Source organism: Manacus candei, unplaced genomic scaffold (genome assembly GCF_025592945.1).
Source record: "Manacus candei isolate 608988 ecotype Guabito, Panama unplaced genomic scaffold, ASM2559294v1 h1tg000021l, whole genome shotgun sequence".
Classification (NCBI taxonomy): domain Eukaryota; kingdom Metazoa; phylum Chordata; class Aves; order Passeriformes; family Pipridae; genus Manacus; species Manacus candei.
In genome coordinates, this window is record NW_026138069.1 from 505,730 (window position 1) to 528,947 (window position 23,218).

Sequence of the window (23,218 nt, forward strand, 5' to 3'; positions counted from 1 at the left end):
TCCTATAGTTGAGTTAAACTCAGAGAAAGGTGTATTTCCTTTCAGTAGTTACTAGCACTTGCCTAAAAGGTTAGACATAATTATAATGAGTAAAATTCTTAAAATTTTTGGGTTTCTTTTCCTCAGTTCATTATGGTAATGGCTATTTTGTTATTCCCACAGCTGTGGGAATGCAGCAGTGATGGGTAAAGTGCTGATATCACAGCAGGATGTTACATTTAGAAATGCACACCACCAAATAGCAATAACTGGGTATTGCTTTTATACAGCATCTTTAACAAAAAAAATCTACCTCTTTTTCTGATTTCTGCTGTCTACACTGAGTCATCTCTCTTTGGAATTGGATAATTAGTGCTTTTCTGCCCTTGGTGGGGAAGGAACTGACGGTGTAGCTCTGTCCTGTCCTCTCCTCTCTCTGGGACAGCAGGAAGGAGTTTGAAGATGCCATAGGAGAGGCTCAGGTTCCTCACCCTAGTGAAGTTAGAACAATGAGGCCAGTGAGAACATTGATCTTCTCTCTTCAATAACTTTCCTGCTCCTGTGTTTTTGGAAAAAAGGCTGTATTTGATAGTGGTATTATTATTATTGCAGTTCATGTTGCTCAGTTGTTACTTTGTTATTGACAACAAAAGACTTTTACAGAAAGTGCTGTTAGAAGGAATAAAGAGTTCTAACTTGAGCTTCCTACCAAATGTCAGGAGTTCAGTGGCTAGTAGCAGCAGTTATTAATACCATTTCCTTTGGATAGTGCAACTTGTTAAATAGATATTTTCATTAGTCATTTACTAGTTAGAAAGACTCATGATACTTAGACTTTTCAGGTAAAATCAGGAATAGCTCTTACACCAGGGAACACTAATGTCCATCCCTACCAGAATAACCTTCTGGCTCTGTTCTGATCAGTGCAGACAGCACAAATGCCAGCAAAAAACCCAGTGCTGGAGCCCACCTGACCTAGAAGTACACTGTACTTGCACAAGAGTCCTCAGTGAGGGGACAGGAGGAAGAGAGGATCCCCTCCAGTTAAAAGAGCAGTAGAGCTGCCGCTGTGAAAAATCATCTCATTGTAAATTCCTCTGGTTTTGGACTTCATACTGTCAGTTGAATGTCTGTACTGCCAGCTTCTGTCATGCGCAGTAGCAAACTGCTGGGATACTCTGGGTGGTCCTTACTTAATCCTTGGGTCTGAAAGAGCTGTGTTATGAATAAAACACAGGGACTCAGTTGAGCTTTATTTGGAGCTGTGCTTTTAGTGCATTTTTAGTCTTGTCAAGTTTGTGGCCATAGTGTTTGCATATATTATACACATATAACACATACAGAATATACAATCATATAGCATATAGTGTAGTTCTCACTCTTCTTCACTTGTTTTTCCGTGGTATACAGAAATATCTTTCTGATTGAAAAGAATTTTTTCAAGTGACGAAAGAAAATGGAAATCAAAGTGTGCTTGAGCTGGCTTAGTCATTGCACTGTTAGGTTTCAGGCTGACCACTGTGCCACACGATGAAATTGTATGTGTATTTCTGGTCTTGCATATTAATACATGAAGTTGATATGCCATTTCATTGTAAAAATAAGCTTCACTTTAGCATGGTGATACAGAGAATATAGTCATGAAAGTGAAGTATGGGCTGTTCTTTGGTTTCTGATAATCTGCCTCATGACCCTCAAAAATGTCAATATTGCAACATCAAGCATGGGCCTTTCCAGTATGTGGTGCAGGCTAACAACTGGAAGATTGAAGACTGCAATTTTAGAAATAAAGCAAAATTCCATACTTGCTAATATTGCTAATTAACAAGAGGTTAATATGTGTACATCTGCTTTAATTTATAATGCTTAAGTCATCTGTATCGGCTTTTGTTTCATGTTTTGTTTCAGACATCTTTTGTGTTTTTTTCTTATCCATCTTTAATTCTAGAACAACCAGAGAATGGTAATGATGCTACTGAATTGGGCAACTTTATCATACCTGAGATTAGTGTCACAAGTGTGGCTGGAGAGAGGACCGGGAATGGGGAAAAGAGCAGAGCACTAGCAGAGAATGATGTTCAGCATTTACAGGGAGTACAGGAAACAGCTACAGATCCTAGAACTGACAGCAAAGGCATGCCAGAAATCAGGAGGCAAAAATCTGTAAGAAAAATGATGGAGGATGGAATAAACTCATCTGGCAGAGTGCAGTTTTAGCAGAGCACTTGTAGCTGCACTCTAAGGTACCGCTGTTGATTGAAAGGGTCACTGCTGCATGTTTCAAGAATTAAAGTATGCAGTTAATGTATTTGCATGTGTAATAACACAATTGCATGTATTGCACACAGCTTCGTCTGTGCCACAGACAGTGATGATGTACTTACAAGTAGATTTACTTAATCTGGAGAAAATACACTGAGACTCAACCTACCTTTGAATTTATTAAACATATATACAGAGTTTACAAAATCCAGTGATCAATGGTATGAAAAATCCATAGAAATGGATGTCAGAAGTATTTGCTGTGTACCTTAGACTTCCCAAATTCAACCTTTCATGGTGTACTGGAGATCTCAACACTGTGCTTGAGTTTCAAACTCATACTACCAGACCTGTGATGCAGAAAGTGACCTTTCAGTCCTCTAAAGCATTCTTGGGTTGCTAAACATGCAGGTACCATAATGGGTGTCCTGGGGCATTGATCACATACCTCTGTAATTAACAAGCTTTGCCAAATCATGTAATGGATCACTTGCTGAAAATAAGATTTACACTTTTTTTTGTTCCGTGTGGTACCTTCTAATCTCTAAGTTTCTAACTTCCTGCATGAATTAACAAGTCCGCATTTTTTTTTTTTTTTTTTCCTAAAATCACAAGAAAACGAGGTTGGGGGCATGCTTTTGTGGCATTATTTGCTGTAACTCTAATCCTAATGAACCTTAATTCCAAAATGTCATGGAATAGGTAAGTGTTTTGTCTTCTGTTCTCTGCTCTATTGCTTTATGGCTTCACGCTTGTAAATATCAAAATTGAGCAATACGTAAAATCAATAAATGTGAGAAAGTCAATTGCTAATTCTTTATTTCTGTTTCTACCATGCAGGTAATTCTGATTTAGGAATTCAAGAAGAACTAATAGAGGTATCTGAAACTGATGAAGGGTTTTACTCTAGGGCTACTTCTAGTGCAAGTCAGTCCGCCCTGTCTAACAGCAGCAACACGAGCAGCAAGAACCTTCTGGGGAAGAGCCAGCGAAGGTCTGGAGGAATCAAAGCTGGAGGAAAAGAAAAAGAAGGAGAAACCTGTAGAGAACACTTATCACGAAAACAAACTCAGAGAGCCATGAGTGAGAATCTAGAGCTTGTCTCTCTGAAGAGACTGACACTGACAACTAGCCAGTCCCTGCCTAAGCCTGGCAGTCACAGTCTGGCCAGAACGACCACTACTGTGTTTAGTAAATCCTTTGAACAGGTCAGTGGTGTCACAGTTCCAAATAATCATGGTGGTGTCTCTGGTACAGAGGCAAACAGGTTTTCAGCTTGCAGTCTTCAAGAGGAAAAACTAATATATGGAACAGAAAGAACAGATCTTCCGATTTTAAGCAAACCACCTAATCAGCAGCGACCTCCAAGTATTAGCATAACTTTGTCAACAGATTGATATTAAATTGGGCATTATGAAAAGTAAATTATTGAGGATTTGTCCTGATATTGGTATATTAAACTCCTTAATATGCTATACGTTACTTCCTTAAACCCCAAGCTTGTAAATTCTTGTTTGGCTCACATTTGACAGTAATAGTGAATAGACAACAGTTGTAATTATTTTTGAGTCAACTCCTGATAGCTTGGAAAGTGTACTCTTTTTACAGCTTCCTGAGAAGTTTACACTTTCCCCAACTGAACAAGCATTAATTGGTTGTTTGGCCACTGATGAAGGTGTGTGGCTTCTTACAGATGTGTAGTGTGGGAACAAATAGGGCCTCTCTCCCAGATTTTGCTTTTTCACTACCCTTAGCATAGGCAAAACTGCAAGTACTTCTTTTTTCTTTTTTTTGGAGAGGAGTCTTGCAGTATTGTCATGAAGTTTTGGAACAGCATCATAAGAACAAACATTTTCTTACATTAGCCGTGAGAAAGCTGTGCTTACGTGTAAGGTTAAAACTAGAAGCATCACTACAGCGTTTGATGTCGTGGTTGGTTTTGTAATGGTGGTTAGTACATGTTGCAGTGTTCATACTTCTTTATGCCTATATGAGTCCAATTTATAGATGCATTTTGATTTTCCTGTATGTCTTCAAAACTGGGCCAAATGTCATACAGCAACAGTGCTTCTGGATGGGAGTTATTATCACTTGCTATAGTAGTCAATCTTTAATCTTAAAAATTATGTGATAGACTCTGTCTTTCTTTAGGATTCTTAAATATCAGTTGCGAAGCCATTCATTGAAAAGTCTGTCATCAGTATTTTTATTATTTGTGGGGAAGAGATGTGCTTGTGTATCAATGTTATGTAGGAAATATGAGCCCTTCGCACTGACTCAAGCAAATCAGGAGTGTGAATGTGTTTAACATGAACTTTGTACTCGAGCCTAAGAGAATACTACCAAAGGATATGTACTTTCAGTAACTTGCAAGCACAAAGGGAAATTATAATGTAAATATAACTTACACCGTAATTCCTAGTCTTTTGTATCTATTATTTTTCTAGTTTGAAATTCTAAACCAGCAGCCTGTTTAAGGTTACCTAACCCTTAACCTTCAATGAGTTTGTTTGATACCAACTTCTATAATGTCAGGATTTTAATTAAAAAAGAACATTAAAACTTCTTATGCAGAAATTTGAAGAAGCAGTAGCTGACAAAACCACTCCAGTAGCAATGATTGGCTGATAAACGGACAGTGTATTATTATGAGTGGAGAAATAGGATGAAGATCTAAGGCATAGTCACGCCCAACTGTTCAGATTTCTGCAGCTGTTAATCTATTATTGTCAAGAACCTTGTAAGAAAACAATCACTAAAATTCTGGTAGACTTTCCCATTTGCCTAGAAATAAATTTAGATATTCCTTTATGACTTAAACTGAAGCACAAATAACCTTTAAGCAGCTAATGTTATTCAGGTTTATAGCAATTAATAAGCTGGTTAATTAGTGAAAAGAGATGAGACATAGTTGATAGAGACAAGTTATATAATTGTGATACTAAGACTGCAGACTAGATGTGTCCCTTCCTTAAGATTCACCAAAGTATGCAGAATAACTCCTTCAGTCTGTAGGTGTTTGTGTTCACCTGAGAGCCTGAGCTTAAAGGAATATGCCACACTTTTTCATTCTTCAGTTTGTTGTGTGACACTGTTCTATTCTAGTAGCATAGTATTTCACCTTTTTACAGTGAAATGTTTTCTTAATTGTACATGAAAACTTAATTCCTAATATATAAACTATAAATTTGCCCTGTTAATTTTTTAATACTTTGGCCAGTGAAAGAAACTGGTTCTTTGAGGTTGTATACTTTTGTAAATGCTTTGTACAGCAGAAAATTTTGCCTCTTTTTTAAATTTTTTTCTGCAATATACATTAGCATGTTTGTTTCAGATTGGCTAGTACATGTGGCTGCTGAAGCAGGCATAACCACAAGCAACAGAAGGGTGTTGGGCAGCTGATAGTAGGTATTGGCTAGTACTACACACACTGGATGTAGAGCTCTTCCTTCCCCTGAAATTTGTTATAAATGTTACAAAGAAATAACCTGCAGATCTCACAGCAGCCTCCTGATCTGCTTTTGCAGTGTAGGACCTGAGAATACTTTGGGAAAATTTTGCAGTAATTTAAACTGAGATGTAAACTAGAATAGATAAGTAAAATTGCAATAGACAAATATTTGTTGTGATGGTATTAGTTGTGAGTTAGTGTTAAGGGACTTGAATTTTTAACTAATTTTACTGGGTTTGGTTTGTTTCATTTAATTCATGATTGTCTACCGTGGAGGTAACAACCTTTCAAGCTGGGTGTTGGTATAAAAGATATTTATTATACTGGGAAGATTTAGTCTCTTTAACTCTAAATAATTAGGATTTTGAAGGATCTAAAATGCCATACAATGTAGATGTGTAACATGATGTTTACAATACTGTTGGCTACAAATCAAATGGTGTTAAAATAAAGGTAGTTTATTCTTTTATTTTATCCAGCTGATCTGGCTTGAACCCAAGATATAGGCTTAAATTGGTACAACTGAAATAACATAAAACTTCATACTTTTCTTAGGAAATGATAAAAGGAAAGGTTCTTGGTACTATGGGCTGCTCTTTCCATGCATACGTGGCTTCATGTAAATATGTATGTATTGGTCTCTAGAGCAGTTTACACAGTGAGCATGTTTTTGTGAGCTGACATCACACCTTGATACTGATTGAGTCAGAAGAATTTATTTCCTGATATGAGTACCAAAACTTTCAGTTGTGCTTCTTTCTTTTCTTAAAAATGGAAAAGATAAAAAAAGACAGGACTGGGGAGCGGGATGGGGGAAAGTAGGGCAGGAAACAGATATTTCTAAATAAATCTCTCTTTTCATGATATTTCTAAAATTGTCAAACTCTGGGGGTTTGGGCATTATCTGAGCACTTCAGACTGTTATATGGAAAATGTATGTTAAAAAAGTAGATGTCTTCTAACAGTGTAAGGAAAACCTATTAAGACTACCCATATTATAGTCTGCCTGGGAGTGGGTAGTTCTGATGAATACCTTCCGAGCACACACAGCTGCAACATCCTGCAGGAAAAATGTTATGTAGGAGTGAATCATCTCAGATGGTAATAAGAGAAGTTGTTTCAATGCTGACGTTCATGACTGACCTTACTGTTTTAAATCCGAGGACACTGTTTCCAAGGCTTTGAACAGCAACACTTCCAAAACTCTGTTGAAACTGAGGAGAATTATTTTTGTTGTGAGAATCTGTAACATTCGTGCACAAAGCGTATGGCCTCTAACCACTTCTTGTAGAGCTGCAGTGACTTTTCTGAATTGATTGAAATGTCTTGAATTGCCTTCATTACCTAACAAATTTGAAAGGTACCGAAATATATAGCTATTTTAGACACATTTCTCTGTAAGGAGGTTTCTTATGAGGATTCTAGAAATTTCTAACTTAATTGTCTAATACCTTTTGTCAGTGTTTGTGGCTTACAGTGCTGTATATAGGTGTGTAATATATTGCCTTTTGTATTTGTATAATTCTACTTCTAAGACTAGATGTGTACATTTCCTAATATTCACTGAAGTCTGTGGAATATCTGCCTCAGTCTATAGATGTCTGTCTTCACACGAGAACCTGAATTTAAATTACTGCCACACTTTGTCTCATTCTTCAGCTCATTATGTGACACTGTTCTTTGTTTTAGTAACACACCATTTCACCTTTTTTGCAGTGAAGTGTTCTCTTACATTGAAAACTTACATTCCTAATGTATAAAATATGAGATTGTCTTTTAGTGTTTAATAATTTTGGCAGTAAAATAAATTGGTTTTTTTGAAGCTGTATGCTTATGTATGTACTTTGTACAGCAGAAAATGTTGTGTCTTTACAGGCTTGGATGAATATACATTACATAGCAATGTATTTGTACACTTTTCATTGCACACATCTAGAAGTCACAGTAAGGTTGACTGCATTACTTAAAATATGCTTAATACCCATTTTACAGAATGTAGGCTCTGCAAATGCAGCTTTCTCAGGTACGACACTATGGCTGAGAGACACTGACAGGTGAAGGGTGAATTCAAGCAAATGAGTTGTCAATCTCCAGAAGCAGATGACGATCCTGTCAGTAATGTAGCACTACTTGGGCAACTTGATAGTTTTGGTGGTCTTAATATAACGGTGGTTTGATACACAGCCATCATCTGCAATGTGTCTTTTTAACTAGATTTTTTTATGCTGCAGTCATCACTGTGTTTGTGACCTGATGGTGATCTGGAGGCTGTTGGCTGTCTTTGCTGCAGGGTGGGTGTGGCTGGCTCATGTTCCCCTTTTTCATGGAGACCCCCAGGGTTGCTTCTGTCTGGCCCCTGTGTGTGCTGGGTTTTTTTTTCCCAGGAGCAGGACTTGGCAGTCTCTGTTAAACTTCCTGTGATCCACATGTTGGCTCACACCTCCTGTCCATTGGTGTCCCTGTGAACGGCAACACATCCCACTGGGCTATCAGCCTCTCCTCCTGGCTGAACATGCTGAGGGTGAGCTCTGTCCCATCATTCATCTTCATTAACAAAGATGTTAAATCGTCCTGCCCTGGGTATTGACCCCTGGAGTTCACCAGGTGTCCAGCTGGGCTTTGTGCACTGGTGACAGCCCTTTGATCCTGACACTTGAGGCAGTTTTCTGAGATCCAGGGTTCCTGGGGGCTGCTCTTGCTGGTAACAACAGAAGCAAAGGTGTTCTTTTCCATATCTCCTCTCAGCAGGTCCTCTGCCCCACTCCGCTGTGGAACCTTATTTTTCCCTAGTCTTCCTGTTGCTGATGGTGTCTCTGCTAAAGCTTTTTTTGTTGCCCTTCACCTCCTTGCCAGATTCCACTCTGGGGCTTTCCTAACCCCATCTGTGCATGAGTGGATGGTGCATCTCCCTAGGTTCCCTGCTCTTGCTTCTACCTCTTCGATGCTGTTTTTTCATGTTTAGTCAAGAACTTCTTGTTTGTGCATTCATGCCTCCTGCCAGCTCCTTTTGTTTTTGTGTATGTAGCCTTAGACCATTCTTGAGCCTGGAGGAGATGGTTCTTGAACATCTACCAGCTCTTCTAGCTCTTCTTTCTAGTGTGATCTCCCACGGAGATCTTGCACAGAGCAGATTCCTGTGCAAGGCAAGTTCTGCTGTGTTGGTCCAGGGTCATGATCCTGCATTTTGTTTGAGGTTTTTTTTCTTTCCCCTTATAAATGTAGTCTCTGGTGCAATGCTGTAGAAAAACCGGGATGAATGGAAAAGCTTTAGTAGATGGCAGCAGTTGGAGATCCCACTGTGCATAGTTCCACTTTTTTCAAATGTCAGTCTTTTGCTTTTTGTTTTGAATAGGCAAAACTCAATTTCCTTTCATCTAAATGGGTGAGAAAGGAAATCTGCTTTTGAACATTGAAGAGGGTAAAAGTTTTCCTTTGCAAAAGGTACAAATTAGACTTGATGCTGTGATTGTCCTATGAATGTGTAGGATTTGCAATTTCAGTTACAGTGAGTGAAAGGCAGAGCTTAGAATGGGCTTTTGCGTCATTTCAGGCTGGAATACCTATTGATTAGTGAAATACAACATGAATTTGAATACCTCTTCCTAAAATGTGGTACTCCAAAGTGCAGCCCTTACTTGGAGGCTAAGACTAGCTGAGAGCCTGCTGGACAATTGATAGGGAGAGGGATGTGTGAAGGTATTACAGGCAATTAGTAACCAGTTATAAAAATTACATTTGTTCCTACAGGCTTCACAGCTGGTTGCCTGCATTAAGCTTATAATAATTATTTTTCATGTTTTATGTTAATCTAGCTCTGTATTAAAGATGACTTCAGTGTGGGAGTTTTCTCCCAACTCACAGCTGCCAGATAATAAATACAATCTGCTAATTCAGGATAGTGGGAAGAATGTCACCCTGACTCTAGAAACCTTTGTGCAACAAGCCTTCACATCGTACTGTGCTTGCTTCATTAACTTGATTCCTAAAATAAGGTTGTGTTTAATCATCTGTTACTCTACATGTGCTGGGACAATTCAGAAATTTAATGGTGCGGAAAGACTTGTGGAAGTCAGTCTGAGTCACACCACACTCCTGACAAGCTGCCTAGTTGTTGTTCTCATCACTAGTGCTGACTAATACTGGCAGTCCTCTGCATAGCTTCTTGGTCTGGAGTGTGATGGTAGGTTTTATTACTGTGACAGGGCACATTTCAGAGCAGGTGAGAAGAAATGCCTGGTTTTCCCTCCACAACACAACAAAGTTAATGAAGATGTGTCAGCTATTGACATAAGAAGTCCATGGTGTGAATATGATTTTCCGGTGCTTATGCAGGACAAATAGTGAACCAGAACAATTGACCATCCAGTGCTTTTTCTGAGAAGATACTCTCTTCATGCATGAATATCATAGAATCACAGAATGGTTTGGTTTGGAAAGAATCTTAAAGATGATCTAGTTCCAAGCCCCCTGCCATGGGCCCAGATTTCACCCGCTACACAAGTTTCAGAGTCCCGTCCAGCCTGGCCTTGAACACTTTCAGGGATGGGGCATCCACACGTCTGAGCAATCTGTTCCGGTGCCTCACCACTCTCACAGTTAAGAACTTTTTCCTAATATCTAATCTAAACCTGATCTCTTTCAGTTTGCAGCCATTCCCCCTCCTCCTGTTGCTATATGCTCTTATAAATCATCTTTGATTTCGTTGAATCATTGAATATCATATTTGATGCCTATCAAAGTAGGAACAGAGCAGTGACTCATTTAAAACATAAACGTAAAAACATATCTGTTATGTATGTGTGTATATATACATTTTTACACATATATACACATATATGTTCTCCTCTTTAGCTAGCTGGGTATGGCGATTGTAGAACTCTCAGTAAGACTGCTGGAGCTGGCAAAGGTTTGGACCAGCACTGATGTCGATGACCTAAGGTACCATCTAAAGTAGATGTAGCTAGGCACTGAAAAGTGGTGTTGGCACTGGTATATTTTCCTTGTGGTATTATCTGCCAAGAGTAAATTGATTTGAATATAAATTATAAAAGTTCTTGCACTTCTTAAAGATTTTTTTTTTTAAAGAAGTCATAATACTCATATTTTCTCATTTGCTTTTTTACTTTTTAAAATGCACTGTTTTCATTATTGTTAATAGCCTGCAGTTCAGACTTTGCTAAAAATTGGGAGTGAATTGGGATAGTATTAAATACGATACCATTTTGTAGCCAACTGGCATACCAAATGTCATCTTTCAGCAGACTGTCCTGCCCCTAAAATGTTGGTGTTTAAGAAATCTGCTATAATAAATCACAAAGGGGAAATACTTTCACAAGGTAACAACATTAATATTTCCTAGGAAATTATTTACTGTTTAGTTCATTGGGATTTATATTCTTCATTTTAGCCATTAGAGAAAACCAATCCAACTGTTATTTAGTGAAACTATTAATTTCAGCTCTCCCTGTATTGACTGAAGGAAGATACGGGCACTGTCATACCGACTCAGGGCCTTCTGAGCTAGGGAGATCCTTTTGGACACTCGCGGAGTGTTCATCCTGTCTCTTACTTCCCCTTATCCTGAACAACTGGCTTAGTGTTGCTGCCTTCTTACTGATTCCGACTGAATTGAATCCATACATTCCCCTTCTTGCTGCATTAAGCCAAAAGAAGCTTTAGCATAGCAGCAGTGGCTTCAGCAGAGCTCTGAATGTCAGCAGCTGTCTTCTTTGCTAAAGGCCTTACAAGCAGGCAGATGTCTAGGGAGAATAGATCTGGTTTAGTAGTTCTCTGGCCAGGCTGTAAAAATCAGCTTATAATGATGTGGACAGGTGCTGGGATTTAAGATTCCAACTGCATCTGTTCAGATTATTTGACTAATCATGAAGTAGTTGCATTTTTAAATGTCTAAAGCAGGGAAGAAGGAAAGAACTGGAGCACGAATTTCTATAGCATTCCTGTGTCTGCTATTCTTGCTTCATGATCCCACTTACAAGTATGTAATAACTTTACCAGCTTTTGAATTTTACAGAGGAATAGCAGCAAGTCTGATAAAGCTTCCGGATGATACCTGTTCAGCTCTAGCTGAGTCCTCTGACAAATCTTGGTTCTTAACCATTTGAGTTGGGAAAGAGCTCCTTGACTGCCTCCCTACTGTGTCAAATTCATAACTTTAAGCTTCTTTGGTTATCTGTGAGAACTTGCTTTTTCCTGCTATCAGTGTAGGAAGGCATGCTACAAAAACATTGCCCTTGAATGCAGCATGCACCTGAATGTGTTTCAGGTGTTCAAGGCTCAGTGAAGGACTGAGGAGATATTTTCATCGCTTCTTTAGTCTTTGCCCAAGACAAGCTTCCTGACACCATCAGGTGTGTTAAAATGCTGCCAGCCCAGTGCTGAGGTGTTCGTGTGGCAGCCAGCTCTGTGTGCAGCCATAGGAGTGAGGACAGAGGCCAGTGCAATCCAGCTTCTAAGTGGATTAATTCCCTGCTTTGACATCATGACCCAAAATAAAACGTACTCATGGACAAATAACTTGAAGAAATTACCAAGTAATGTATTTCTCCAAGATCCACAGTGTATGACCTGTCTTTATTGTAAAGCCTGGCATATGTGATATATACTGCAGCACAATATGTGTGCCCTGTTCTCGATGAATGGCAGCGTGGTTTTGCACCTTAGGAGCAGTATTGAATAAAAACCTGTGATGTTTGGGAGCACAAGTTTTGACACATTCTGGTAATGTGAGATGAGTAACTCCTTAAATCCACAAAGAAAATTAGTTAGTAGGTAGATCTACTTATAAGGTACTTGATGTCATAATTTAATTTCAGGCAGAAAAGCAGCCCCTTGGAAGAATCTTGGTTTGTTCTTGAGATATTGAACAGTTCTAATATGCCTTGACATTTGGTACCATGTTCATAATCCCTGTAATTACTCCTTCCTGCTCTAATAAGAGTAGGCAGTGTACAGCACAAGTGCTGAGGGATAGTTTTGTTTTGTGCTTGAAAGGAGAAATGTGTTGTATAAAGCATACTTTGTACTGAGCTGTGGGAAAAGAGGTGAATGGGAGGTGAAACCAGAGGCTTTAAGGGCAGTTCAGAACGTCTAGTGTGCTTCCTCTCTGCCTGTCCCTGTGGGCAGTTTTGAATGAATGAAGAAACTGTGCAAAATGAGACACACAGAAAGCTGAAAGATTACCAGAGGAGGGAGAGCTTTTGGAAGAAACCTTCCGTGGCTCCCACCTGACTGCAAGGGCAGGCGTCATCCTATCAAGTAGAGCTCGTGCTATGGCATTCTGCCCCTTCCCTGCCTCTGCCTCCTTCTTAGAGAGGAACCTGAGTGCTGGAACTACCACAGTAACAAAAAGAGGAAATTTAATGCTGAAATAACCCTACACAGGACTAGAAGAACGTTTGTGGGCAGCACTGGTGTCTGCACTCTCCTACATAGATTTAAGCATTGATGTTTTTCTTGTCATGCTTTGGTGTCAAGAAATGCTTTTGGAAAGCAAAAAACCAAATGCTCAAAGAAACTTTAGCTGAAGGACAGAGTCTCTGGCATTTGCCACCTTAAGAAGGGGAGGAATCCTGTGTGGCGTTGCATGTAGAATTCCCTTAAAGAATGTACTTGAGCACCTGTAAGGAACCGAAAGGAGAGGGAGGAGAAGAGAACCTACGGGCTACAGGGGTCAGAAGGTCTTCGTGGTGAACTATTGCTAGAATAAAAAGCTGAATTCAACTTTTTCAAAGGAAATTAAAATATGAGTACAGATTCCTTACCTATAAAAACAGAACAAGGGAAAAAGCACACAGGGGGAGGAACAGGAGTGGGGGCTGAGGCAAGCAAGTGTAAGAAAGTATTTTCCAGAAGATTGACATTGCCACCCCATGGCCAGTCAGTACAAGGACAAAGGCTAAAGGTGGTGTTCCTACGGTCAGTGTCACCACTTTTTCTCTGAAACGACAGTGGAAGGTCAGGCATCCTGGGCAGTGCACAGCCTGAGCTGTGCATCATTCCCCCGCAGGCACCGCGGTGACCCCCACAAGTTCCTTTACGTGCCACAGTACATTGTCTGAATAGACTCCTTATGCCAAGAAGAACAATCCGGTGACTCACAAGGTCAGTGTCTGATCTCCTTTCAGTTATCACAGCAGATAACATTTCCTTGAGGAAATGTAATGGAAGTCTTCCAGTGGTTTATTTGACTGTGCCATGCAAAGTACTTGAATTAACCTTTTTCTGTGCAGCTTTCATTGCTTGGATGGATGACATGAAGCACAGCAGGGCTCCAGTCCTGAAGTCACTCTATGGGTCCTTCTGTCAGAAGTGTGATCTGACTTGGCCACGTTTGCTCAAATCTCTCAATATCTGCTCAGTGGGCAAGTTACTAGCTAGCATAAACTCCTCTCTAACCTTGCCAGTCACCTCTTCTAATCTCTGCACTATTCTGACAGGCAAATCAAAATGTCAAGTCAAATGAAACACCAAGCACCTATGACAGCAGGCCACCATATGGAAAACAGAGGAAAGTCAAAAAGGAGGTTCAAAGTGCCTTGGCAGCCTTTTTTCTATGGACTAAAATACAGTCCATGGGAAAGGAAACAGCATAAGAGAATATACTAACTCTCATTCAACAACGAATGTGAAACACCTGCATCGCTTTTCAGACACCACAGTACCTCTTAGTAGATGTGCACGTGTCTGTTGTCAACTGCACTTATCCCAATTCATATTTCTTGGGAAAATTTTCTTTTCCTGTAGGGTTATATAGATGCTGACTGAATTATCTGAAAAAACTACATGGAACTCCATGAGAACATGTGATAAAGGAGAAATACTGGTTAGCTAATTAATAAAACAGATAAAACCTCACTTTTTATAAGCTACTGCATTGTATAGATGAAATGAGAGTTTTGCTGTCATAGTTGATCTGTGCTAATTACAGCAATTATAATACTTTCAGAGAAGGAAATTTGCAAAAAGTATATTAAGTGTTCAACACTCAGCTGCTTGTCAGCTGAAAGGAAGGCAAGTTAATTGAATGTAACAGTCTATCCTCTTTCTGTTGTTAATCAGTGGTTAATTATAATGTGCAGCTACATGGCCATATGTCACTTGCTCTGGCATGACAGTACTGTGTCGTGTTATTGATCACTACACTGGTGGAGCTGAAAGCTGCTCTACCCCTGTGCTAAATGCCTTACAGAGGGGAGACTGGTTTTAGTGTTGCATAAAACTAATCTTCATTCAAAGTGTGGGAACTAAAATTAGGCCATATATCCTACCAGAATCTAACATACATTTAGTGTGTTGTATCAGTCTGTGATTTTTTAAATTATTGCTATGTATTGTAAATAGACGTAAAAGATCATAGAATCGTTGAGGTTGGAAAGGATCTTTAAGATCATCAAATCCAGTCATTAATCTAACACTGCCAAGCCCACCATTAAACCATGTTCCCAAGTGCCACATCTACACATCTTTTAAAGACCTCCTGGGATAGTGACTCCATCACTTCCCTAGGCAGCTTGTTTTAGTGTTTGACAACCATTTTAGGGAAGAAACGTTTTCTAATATCTAATATAAACCTTCCCAGACACAACTTGAGGCCATTTACTCTTGTCCTGTCACTTGTTACCTGAGAGACTGACCCCCACCTTTGCTGTAGAGAATTATAAGGTCCTCCCTCACCCCTCACCAGCTTCATTGTCCTTCTTTGGACTTAAAATCAAAATAAAATAGATGAAGTGGCAGAAGTATCTCCTAGGAGCAGGCACAGAGTTACTGAGAAAGGAGATGTTGCCAAGTGCAATTTTTCTGTAGACTTCTTGAAGCTAAGTAGAACTGATTTAATGTCCCCAGGTATCTGGAAATTGGCTACTTTTAATCTATAGCAGCTTTGGTTGTCCATTAAATTACAGAATTGTCTAAAGGACTGCTTTTCCCAAAAGTAGTTGTTCCTGCTTTAAAATACTGCTTAGAAACCAAGTGTGGTTTTGAAATTAGTGTCCCATAGAAATCAGTCCTCTGCCTCCCCTCTCCTTCAGGCCCAAGGACAGGTCTGTGTAGGTGCAGATACCACAAATGAGTGCGGGAGTGAAGACAAAGCCTTAGATCTCAGAGGCTGGCTGTTTGGTGGAGTAAAGCGGTCACTGGGAACTGGAGATAATGGCACAGTTACTGCAATTAAAAAAGGACAATAAGGAATATATGCTAGAATATATTGCCAGATATTCCTCTAACTTTTCCCTGTGTAAGCACTTTTCATCTGTGAGGATCAAGCTGAATGTAACTGTATGTATGTGGTATGAAGGGCAAATACAGCATGGTGGAGAAGGTGGCTTAATGAAGCTAATGAGGCTAATAGTGAAAGGGAGGCACTTCCCAACACAGATCCATTGTGTCTTCCCTTCTGCTTCAGGTAGCTCAATATTGGACGTTGGATGAAAACGTGTAGTTTTGTGATGCCAGGAAAACCATTGCTAGTCCAGTGTATTAGATTGCATGTGTTTAATCTTTTTTATTCCCTATTAACTTAGTAAAAATGTGAGAAACATGTTGAAAAGGGGAATTGGGTCTTTACAACATTTAGTTGTTTGAAGGTGAGAAAGCATCCAGCTACCTTCAACTATAAGAGAAGGCATGCTGCTTATTCATTTATCCACCTGTGTCTGAAAAACAAGGACTTCTGTATCTGCCTAAACATTTGCAGTAACTTACACTGAGGACTCCAAAACATGGATAAAAAATTAAAGGAAGATTAAAGGGTAGTTAATGCTTTGCCCATTTAGACCAGAGCCCTTAATGTCACTCATGACAGCTGCAACCAGAAAGATTTGCTCCAAAAGGAGAGCACAGCATGATCTGATTTGAATAGATCAGATATAGTATTGCTCTCTTCTGAAACTATTCGCAGCACTTCATGGGAGGCTTCAGCATCCTTTCACAATATTTCCACTTACCTGGAATGAAGGTGGATATTCTGTTTTCTATCAGCAAACACCTTGACTTCTGAATTCAGTAAGAGTGGTGGTGTGGATGCTCATGAGACCACAATGTCCTCCTTCATCTTAGACTCTCTTTTTATTGACCCTACATGAACCTTCCTTTTTTAGGTACATGGCTTCATAAATAAGCATTGCTTGCATGCAGATTATTACTTAGAAGTCAGTGGCTTTCAAATTTGTTTTTCCAGGCCAGCACTGAGAAATCTCACAGAACCAGAGCTTTCAACACACAAGCTCTGAGATTTCTGTAGTGGTTTGCTCTGCTTGGTGCTACGTATTTGGTGCTGTGGCTCTGGTTTTGGAGCATCTCTGGAGCTCATCTTTCAGTCATATGGTGGCTGCTCAAATGGTATATCAGCCATGTCTGCTTCTATGGCATAAGAGCCCTCTCTAATTTGACTGAGCCTTGGGTTGCTCCCCCTCACCTTGCCCTCATAGGAAGGCATGAGCAGAAAAACAGGTGAGTATCATTCTGGGGCTCCCTGTTCCAGTAGGGCAAGATGAATGGCATTTCTGAGAGGCACTTTTACTTCTGAAAGTACAGAAATCTATCCAAGAGCTGATATCTACTCAAACACCAGTCTGTTTGGGGCAGCATGCCCAGAAATGTTGGCATTTGAGTTGAAAATGTAAGTGTTCATACATCCCACTTCCTGCATTTTTCTGTCTAGTTATGGTATGGATCTGCTTTGTCAGGCAGAAACAAAAACACCATTCCCCTTTTTCCCTTTTACTCAGATGGTATTTTGCAACATACGTATCTTTCACAGGCTTCCGTGGGTACAAGCTCTTCCTGAGAGCTGTTCTTGGGTTAGTGGTGGCTGCCTCTATCGAGCTGTTTGTAGGCTTACTAGGAAGTTGTAGTGACAGAGAACAAAGACATAAGGAATCCTTCTGCATAAGGAACAACTACCATTTATGATTCCTATGAAGGAGGGAAATGGAACATCCCAGGTGAACAGGTAAAAAAGACACAAAGGCACCAATACCACTGAGAGCCTACACAGACACCACATTGTCACAGCTTGAGAAAAGCGGAATTTTTTAGTTCTTGTTGCATGATAGACTGCACATTTTCAGATAATATGGTCTCCTCTCAGTGTTTATCAGACTTTTCACTTTTCCTCTGTGTTAACTGAAACTCAGCTGCCCTGAGGTGAGTGAGAACAAACCAGAGTTTCTGACAGTAGTGCATACCCTCTTCTAGAGGAAGGGAGCTGATCCCACTAATTAAAGGTATTTTATAGTTACAGTGTCAAGGCATTTATTCCATAATTGCAGACCTCGCAATCTAAGAAACACCATCTATACAGGGCTGGAAGGGAGCATGAACTCCTTTTGCACAGAAATGCTAGCATTTTAAAATGCTCTGTTCCTAAATGGGACTTTTACGAGGAAAGTGCGTCAGAAACACTGGTATGTGTCTTCTCCACTGTTCGTCTATGTGTTCCATATAAAATATATAAAAGGAAATAATCTGTCAGGTTGGATGGGACTTCGAGTAACCTGGTCTGGTGGAAGGTGTCCCTGCCTATGACAGCTCCCAAAGATGACTGTCCATGTAGCTGGATTCTGGCATTCATGGGCAAAGATCTGCCCAGGACTGTTTTTGTGTCACTGTCACGTAAATTTCACAAGACAATTCTTAGACGTGCCTGTCTTTTGGTAGCTTCCCTCAGATTTATCTCTTGCAAGCAGTTAACCAAAACTGTATTTAACATGTACCTTCCAGCAGATGATATACCACCCCTTCCCTCTGTAGCTGGAGTAACATTCCAAGCCTTTTAGTCAGCATGTGCCTCATATTCTTGGAGATTTGATAGTCTGAACTTCATTTGCAAGTGATGCCTGGGCCATGGTCTTATGCAGGCAGGTTCATGGGTCTTTTTGGGATGATGATAGGGTTTGTCCAATAAGCTTCTTTATTTTTTAAGAAAAATGCTTTTGTGATGTCTTCAAAACAGCTGTTACACAGCTGGATGAGAGCTTGCTAAATTTGTAGCTCATGCACCTTTTCCTTTGAGCTTTTGGTTATTGCCTTGCTGCCTACTATGGATGCTGCAGCCTTGTGCAGAACTGAGGCTGGGTTCTTGTGGCATGTCTGTACTACTGTCAGTACCTGGTGCTTGGTTGCTTTCACAGCTTAATTAAACTTCAGTAGTGTAATTTTAGAGTTCTGTAATTTAGTAATGCCTGAATTAAGACTCTTTATCCTTGAAGATGATCTAGAAAGTGGATTATTCATTGTGCTGGGCTGCTATGACCTGTCTTGCCTGGCAAGTCAAAAGTTCATGTGATAAGCTGTGAGGGATCAGATATAGCAGAGAAGTCCTGAGCACCTCCAGTGGACTAGCATTTGTTATCACTACAGGCTAGGCTGGACATCTTGCAGTCAGGTCTTCTCCTGCCTCTATCAGCTCTTGGTAGCCAACATGACTGAGAGTACCCCTCAGGTTACCTACCCAGGTGACAGATGGTAGGTAGCTGTGTGAGGGAGCAAATTGGGTTTAAACACACTTTTGCACATCACTTTCCCCCCCCCCAAATACGTAGTTTATTGTCTGGCAGATACAGTTCTTAGCAAACCAGGCTTTCCCCCTCCTTTTTGTGATTTAAGTGCCAAACAGATATGAAGGCAGAAGTTTGGCAAGCCTTCTAACATCAACTGTAAGAGAAGAAAATACTGAGCAAATTCCTGCTCTTAAGCTCTGTAAATCTAGAGGCACTGCAGAGAAGACAATTATGAGATTGTGCTGGATTTGAGGCATCTTACTTGGGTAGAAAATCCAGTTTGTGAATGCCAATAATGAAACATTTGAGTGTTTGAACACAAACTTAGTTTCTCAAAGCTTTCACACTTACCAGGCCTCTGATTAGCATTGCAAGGCATTGATCTCTAAGTAGCAACAATCCCTTATAGCATCTGCCCTCTTTCCTTCAGTTGTTGAGGGAGTCTGTTACACAGAGGTGAGCACAACACCAAAGCAAATTAGCAAGTGTAACATTCTCAATACATTTAGAAAGACCAGCTCATGGTCACCTCTGGGGACAGCAGAAGCCAACTGGCTGGTGAGTTACCAGTAGACTTCCTACTTTCTGCAAAAGTCCAAACTAAATTTGAAAGAATAAACATATAATTGTGCCAGAACAAATATCTAAGCTCTTTTTTTGATCTAAGATCAAATACAGCCAGCTCCCAGGTAACATCTGACTAGTCGTCTGAGAAAAGGCTCAGGATAGGTCTTTTGCTGACAGGTCATCTGTTTTCGAAGTGCAGGTCTTTGGCCTTGACATAAACAGAACAATTCCTTATTTTTCTGCTGGGAATGGTTTTCTGTGTTAACAAGAGTCCCTCCTTTTAACTCTCTGTTCTGCTGTTCCTGCTGATGCTTTCACGAACTTCTATCTACACTTCATTCATACCAGCCTTCACTGTGCTGTTACACATCTCTACACCTCCTTTGGACATTCCTGATGCCCTTTTATTAGAATTCATAATCTCTCTAAAATATATAATTTACTGCCCCGTGGAGTCTTTGACAGGACACAGGTGAATGCTCTGTTGAAATGTAAATTAAGCTTGTAAATCTTAATATATACCATGCTCAGTGAAAGAAACTCTAAAATTTGGGGGGGGGGAAACACACACAACATCCCCCATGTCTGCTGAAGCACAGATTTCTTGAAATGCTGAAATATGTGTGAAATTAACTAAAACACTGAGGTGGCCAATATAAACAGCTTGAAAATAACAAAATTATGCCTGCCAAAATAGTAAATGGAAAACTGATAGTCTGTATTTCCCATGATATGTGCTGGAGGATTTGAACACAGCACTCTCACTGATGTCATGAAGTTAATGCTCTAAATTTATGGTTAGTAGGAGAAAACCAAACCATTGCTGGTTTAGTATCTTTTCACTTGTGCCCAGCAATGTGATAGGTTACTGCTGACAGGAGGCAGTACTTTACCCTAAATCTTGAAGCTGAGGTTTGCTAGTCCTGACCGGTGCTGGGTGTGAGGTCAAGAAAGGTGAGTCTGCATTTAGCAGTCAGTATTATAGTGTGCAACTATATGACAGCATTAGACACTTTGAAATGTAGGGTAGCACAGTGAAGTCAATAATTAATCTTTGCAGCTAGTTATTAAAAGCCAAAGTTGATCAACTGAAAACTGACCAGCAGGAGTTTGCATGTTCCTGGCTTTTAGCCTTTTTTTTGCTTCTCATTATTCTTTGGCAGTAAAATCTTAAAACCCGTTCTTTTAGTAATCTTGTTCTTCTTTCTGTAACCAGATTCATTTGAGATACCGGGGCTAAGATGTGTTTCTGATGCCAGTGCCTTGTGACACAGATGCAGTCAAATGGGATAGCCTGAAAACTCCAGCTGCCTTAAGGGCAGAGAAAAAGTGCAGATTCATGATACAATACCTGAAAGAAAACAGAACTTCACTGATCTAACAGTTTATGAGCTCTAATGCAGAGCAATGTCTTCTAGGGACAGGTATTTGGACACCCCAGGGACTGGAAGCTGCAAGGCTGGATTTATCAAAGTCAGAGATAAACCAAATTTTGCACAAGCTACAATTTGCATTTTTATTTCCTAGTGTTGAGATCTAATTGAAAATGGAAGTTAAATGTGGTTAAGATCCCATAGAAGAACATAGTAAGAGATGCCACACACTGCCCTATGTACAATCTTAATGCAGAATCCTTGTTCTCAATCAAGCATGCAACCATGGAACCATGGTATGTGACTATTTTTGTCACCACACACTTTCTGGCTTTTTCAGAGCTTGGACTGGACTCTGGTGTAGCATTCATCACAATTGTACAGGAAGTGCATGAAAAACATATTTAATTTGTTGTGAAAACTGGAGTCAGAAAATTCCAGACTATCTGTTCCTACTTCTGCAATAGAACTGCTATGTATCAACCTAATCACTCCAATCAAAATGCTCCTAATTTTCTAATGTCAAATATTTGCCTAGGTAGTTCTAGGCTGAAACACTGAGAACTTCCCCCCTGCAGCTGAGGTTTGCTCTATGTGTCTATACATGTATCCTCAGTAATGGTGTTGGTATTGATAGCCAAGCTGGCTATCAATTCTGATAAATCTGATAATCAATTCTGAGTTAATTCTGATAAACCTACAGTTCCATACTGTATAAGTTTATATACATATAATGTGTGTCTAGACACGTGTACACAGAGTCATAGAATGGCCTGGGTTGGAAGAGATCTTAAAGATGATCTCATTCCATGAGGAGGGACACTTTTCATTAGACAAGGTTGCTCAGAGCTCCATCCAGCCTGGACTATGTTACAGCAAGATGCCCATAAAATGACAACAGAGAAATAATTTTATTCAGTGCACTAAAACTGAAACAAACAGTAGTTTAGAAAATGCATTGTAACCACCAGTCCATTACACAGCAAACATGGCAAATACTGAATTTACTAGAAAAGCATCCGGCAAACAGAGAAGCAGAAAGAAAAAAAAATTAAAAAACCGTGAGCAAGGTTAAGAAGCATTTGTGCAAATGGATATATTTCTGGCTTGGAGCCATGTGGGGAGAGAAAGAAATTACTATAGATAGATTCCCAGAAGGTGTAACAGAAGTTTCAGCAGGCTGTTGGAGGCTGAAGTATGTCAAGAATGAGGTTAGCAATTAGTAGTTTCAGAGAATTTAAGCAGAGTCTGCTCACAGGTAGCAGACTCCACAGAATTCTAAACACAGAAGCAATTGTTGGTATTCTTCTACTACTTGTGACAGTAAGTATAAACATTTTTGATTTACTAAAAGAGAGAAGGACACTTCAGCACACATTTAAGGGTCCTGGCAACTTGACAGTAGCAGGCTTTAAATTCCACAGATGTAGAAGTATCTTTACCCTGTCACTAAAACTCTCATCTCTGAAGGAACATTACCAGAACAACTGATCTTGATCAAATTCAAGCTTAATACATGGCATATTCCAATTTTTTTTAATCCATAAGTAAGTATACTTTTCCAAAAAAATACTGTATTTTTTGTCACAGGCACACAACATCATCAACATGTTCTCTACTCAGACAATATATACATCTAGCTTAATTCAAGCTTAATACATGGCATATTCCAATTTTTTTTAATCCATAAGTAAGTATACTTTTCCAAAAAAATATTGTATTTTTTGTCACAGGCACACAACATCATCATGTTCTCTACTCAGACAATACATACATCTATCCCTTTGTTTCCATGTAAAGAAATATAGGGACAGGCTTTTGGCCAATCTGCCAAAACAGCAGCAACAGCTGCTGTTCTAAGACAGGTTTTTTGCATTATCTGTAACTTCTTCTGTAACTGAGCTGGAACCTACTCAGCAAAACAAATACAACTGTATGTAACAATGATGTGTTTTTAAGGTAGTAATATCTTAACTGCTCTTAAGGCACTAATTTTTTGAATATGTCACATGTACATTACAAATAAAAAGGAAAGTTGGGTAGAAACAAAGGAAAATATACACCAT

At 39.6% G+C, this 23,218-nt stretch overlaps 1 protein-coding gene across 11 annotated transcripts in view; it reads left to right on the plus strand.

The window, feature by feature from the left end:
• The window catches only part of HYCC1 (hyccin PI4KA lipid kinase complex subunit 1), a 45,339-nt gene extending 37,825 nt beyond the window's left edge, over window positions 1-7,514 (plus strand). For 9 of the 11 annotated variants that reach the window (XM_051785929.1, XM_051785935.1, XM_051785934.1 and 6 more), the window contains one exon: window positions 3,082-7,514. In XM_051785929.1, coding sequence (XP_051641889.1) covers window positions 3,082-3,638 — 557 coding nt within the window. In that variant the 3' untranslated portion in view covers window positions 3,639-7,514. Of the gene's footprint in view, window positions 1-1,927; window positions 2,223-3,081 lie in introns of all 11 variants that reach the window. The other 2 variants (XM_051785940.1, XM_051785939.1) reach the window with 2 other exon arrangements.
• The last annotated feature ends 15,704 nt before the right edge of the window (window positions 7,515-23,218 follow it).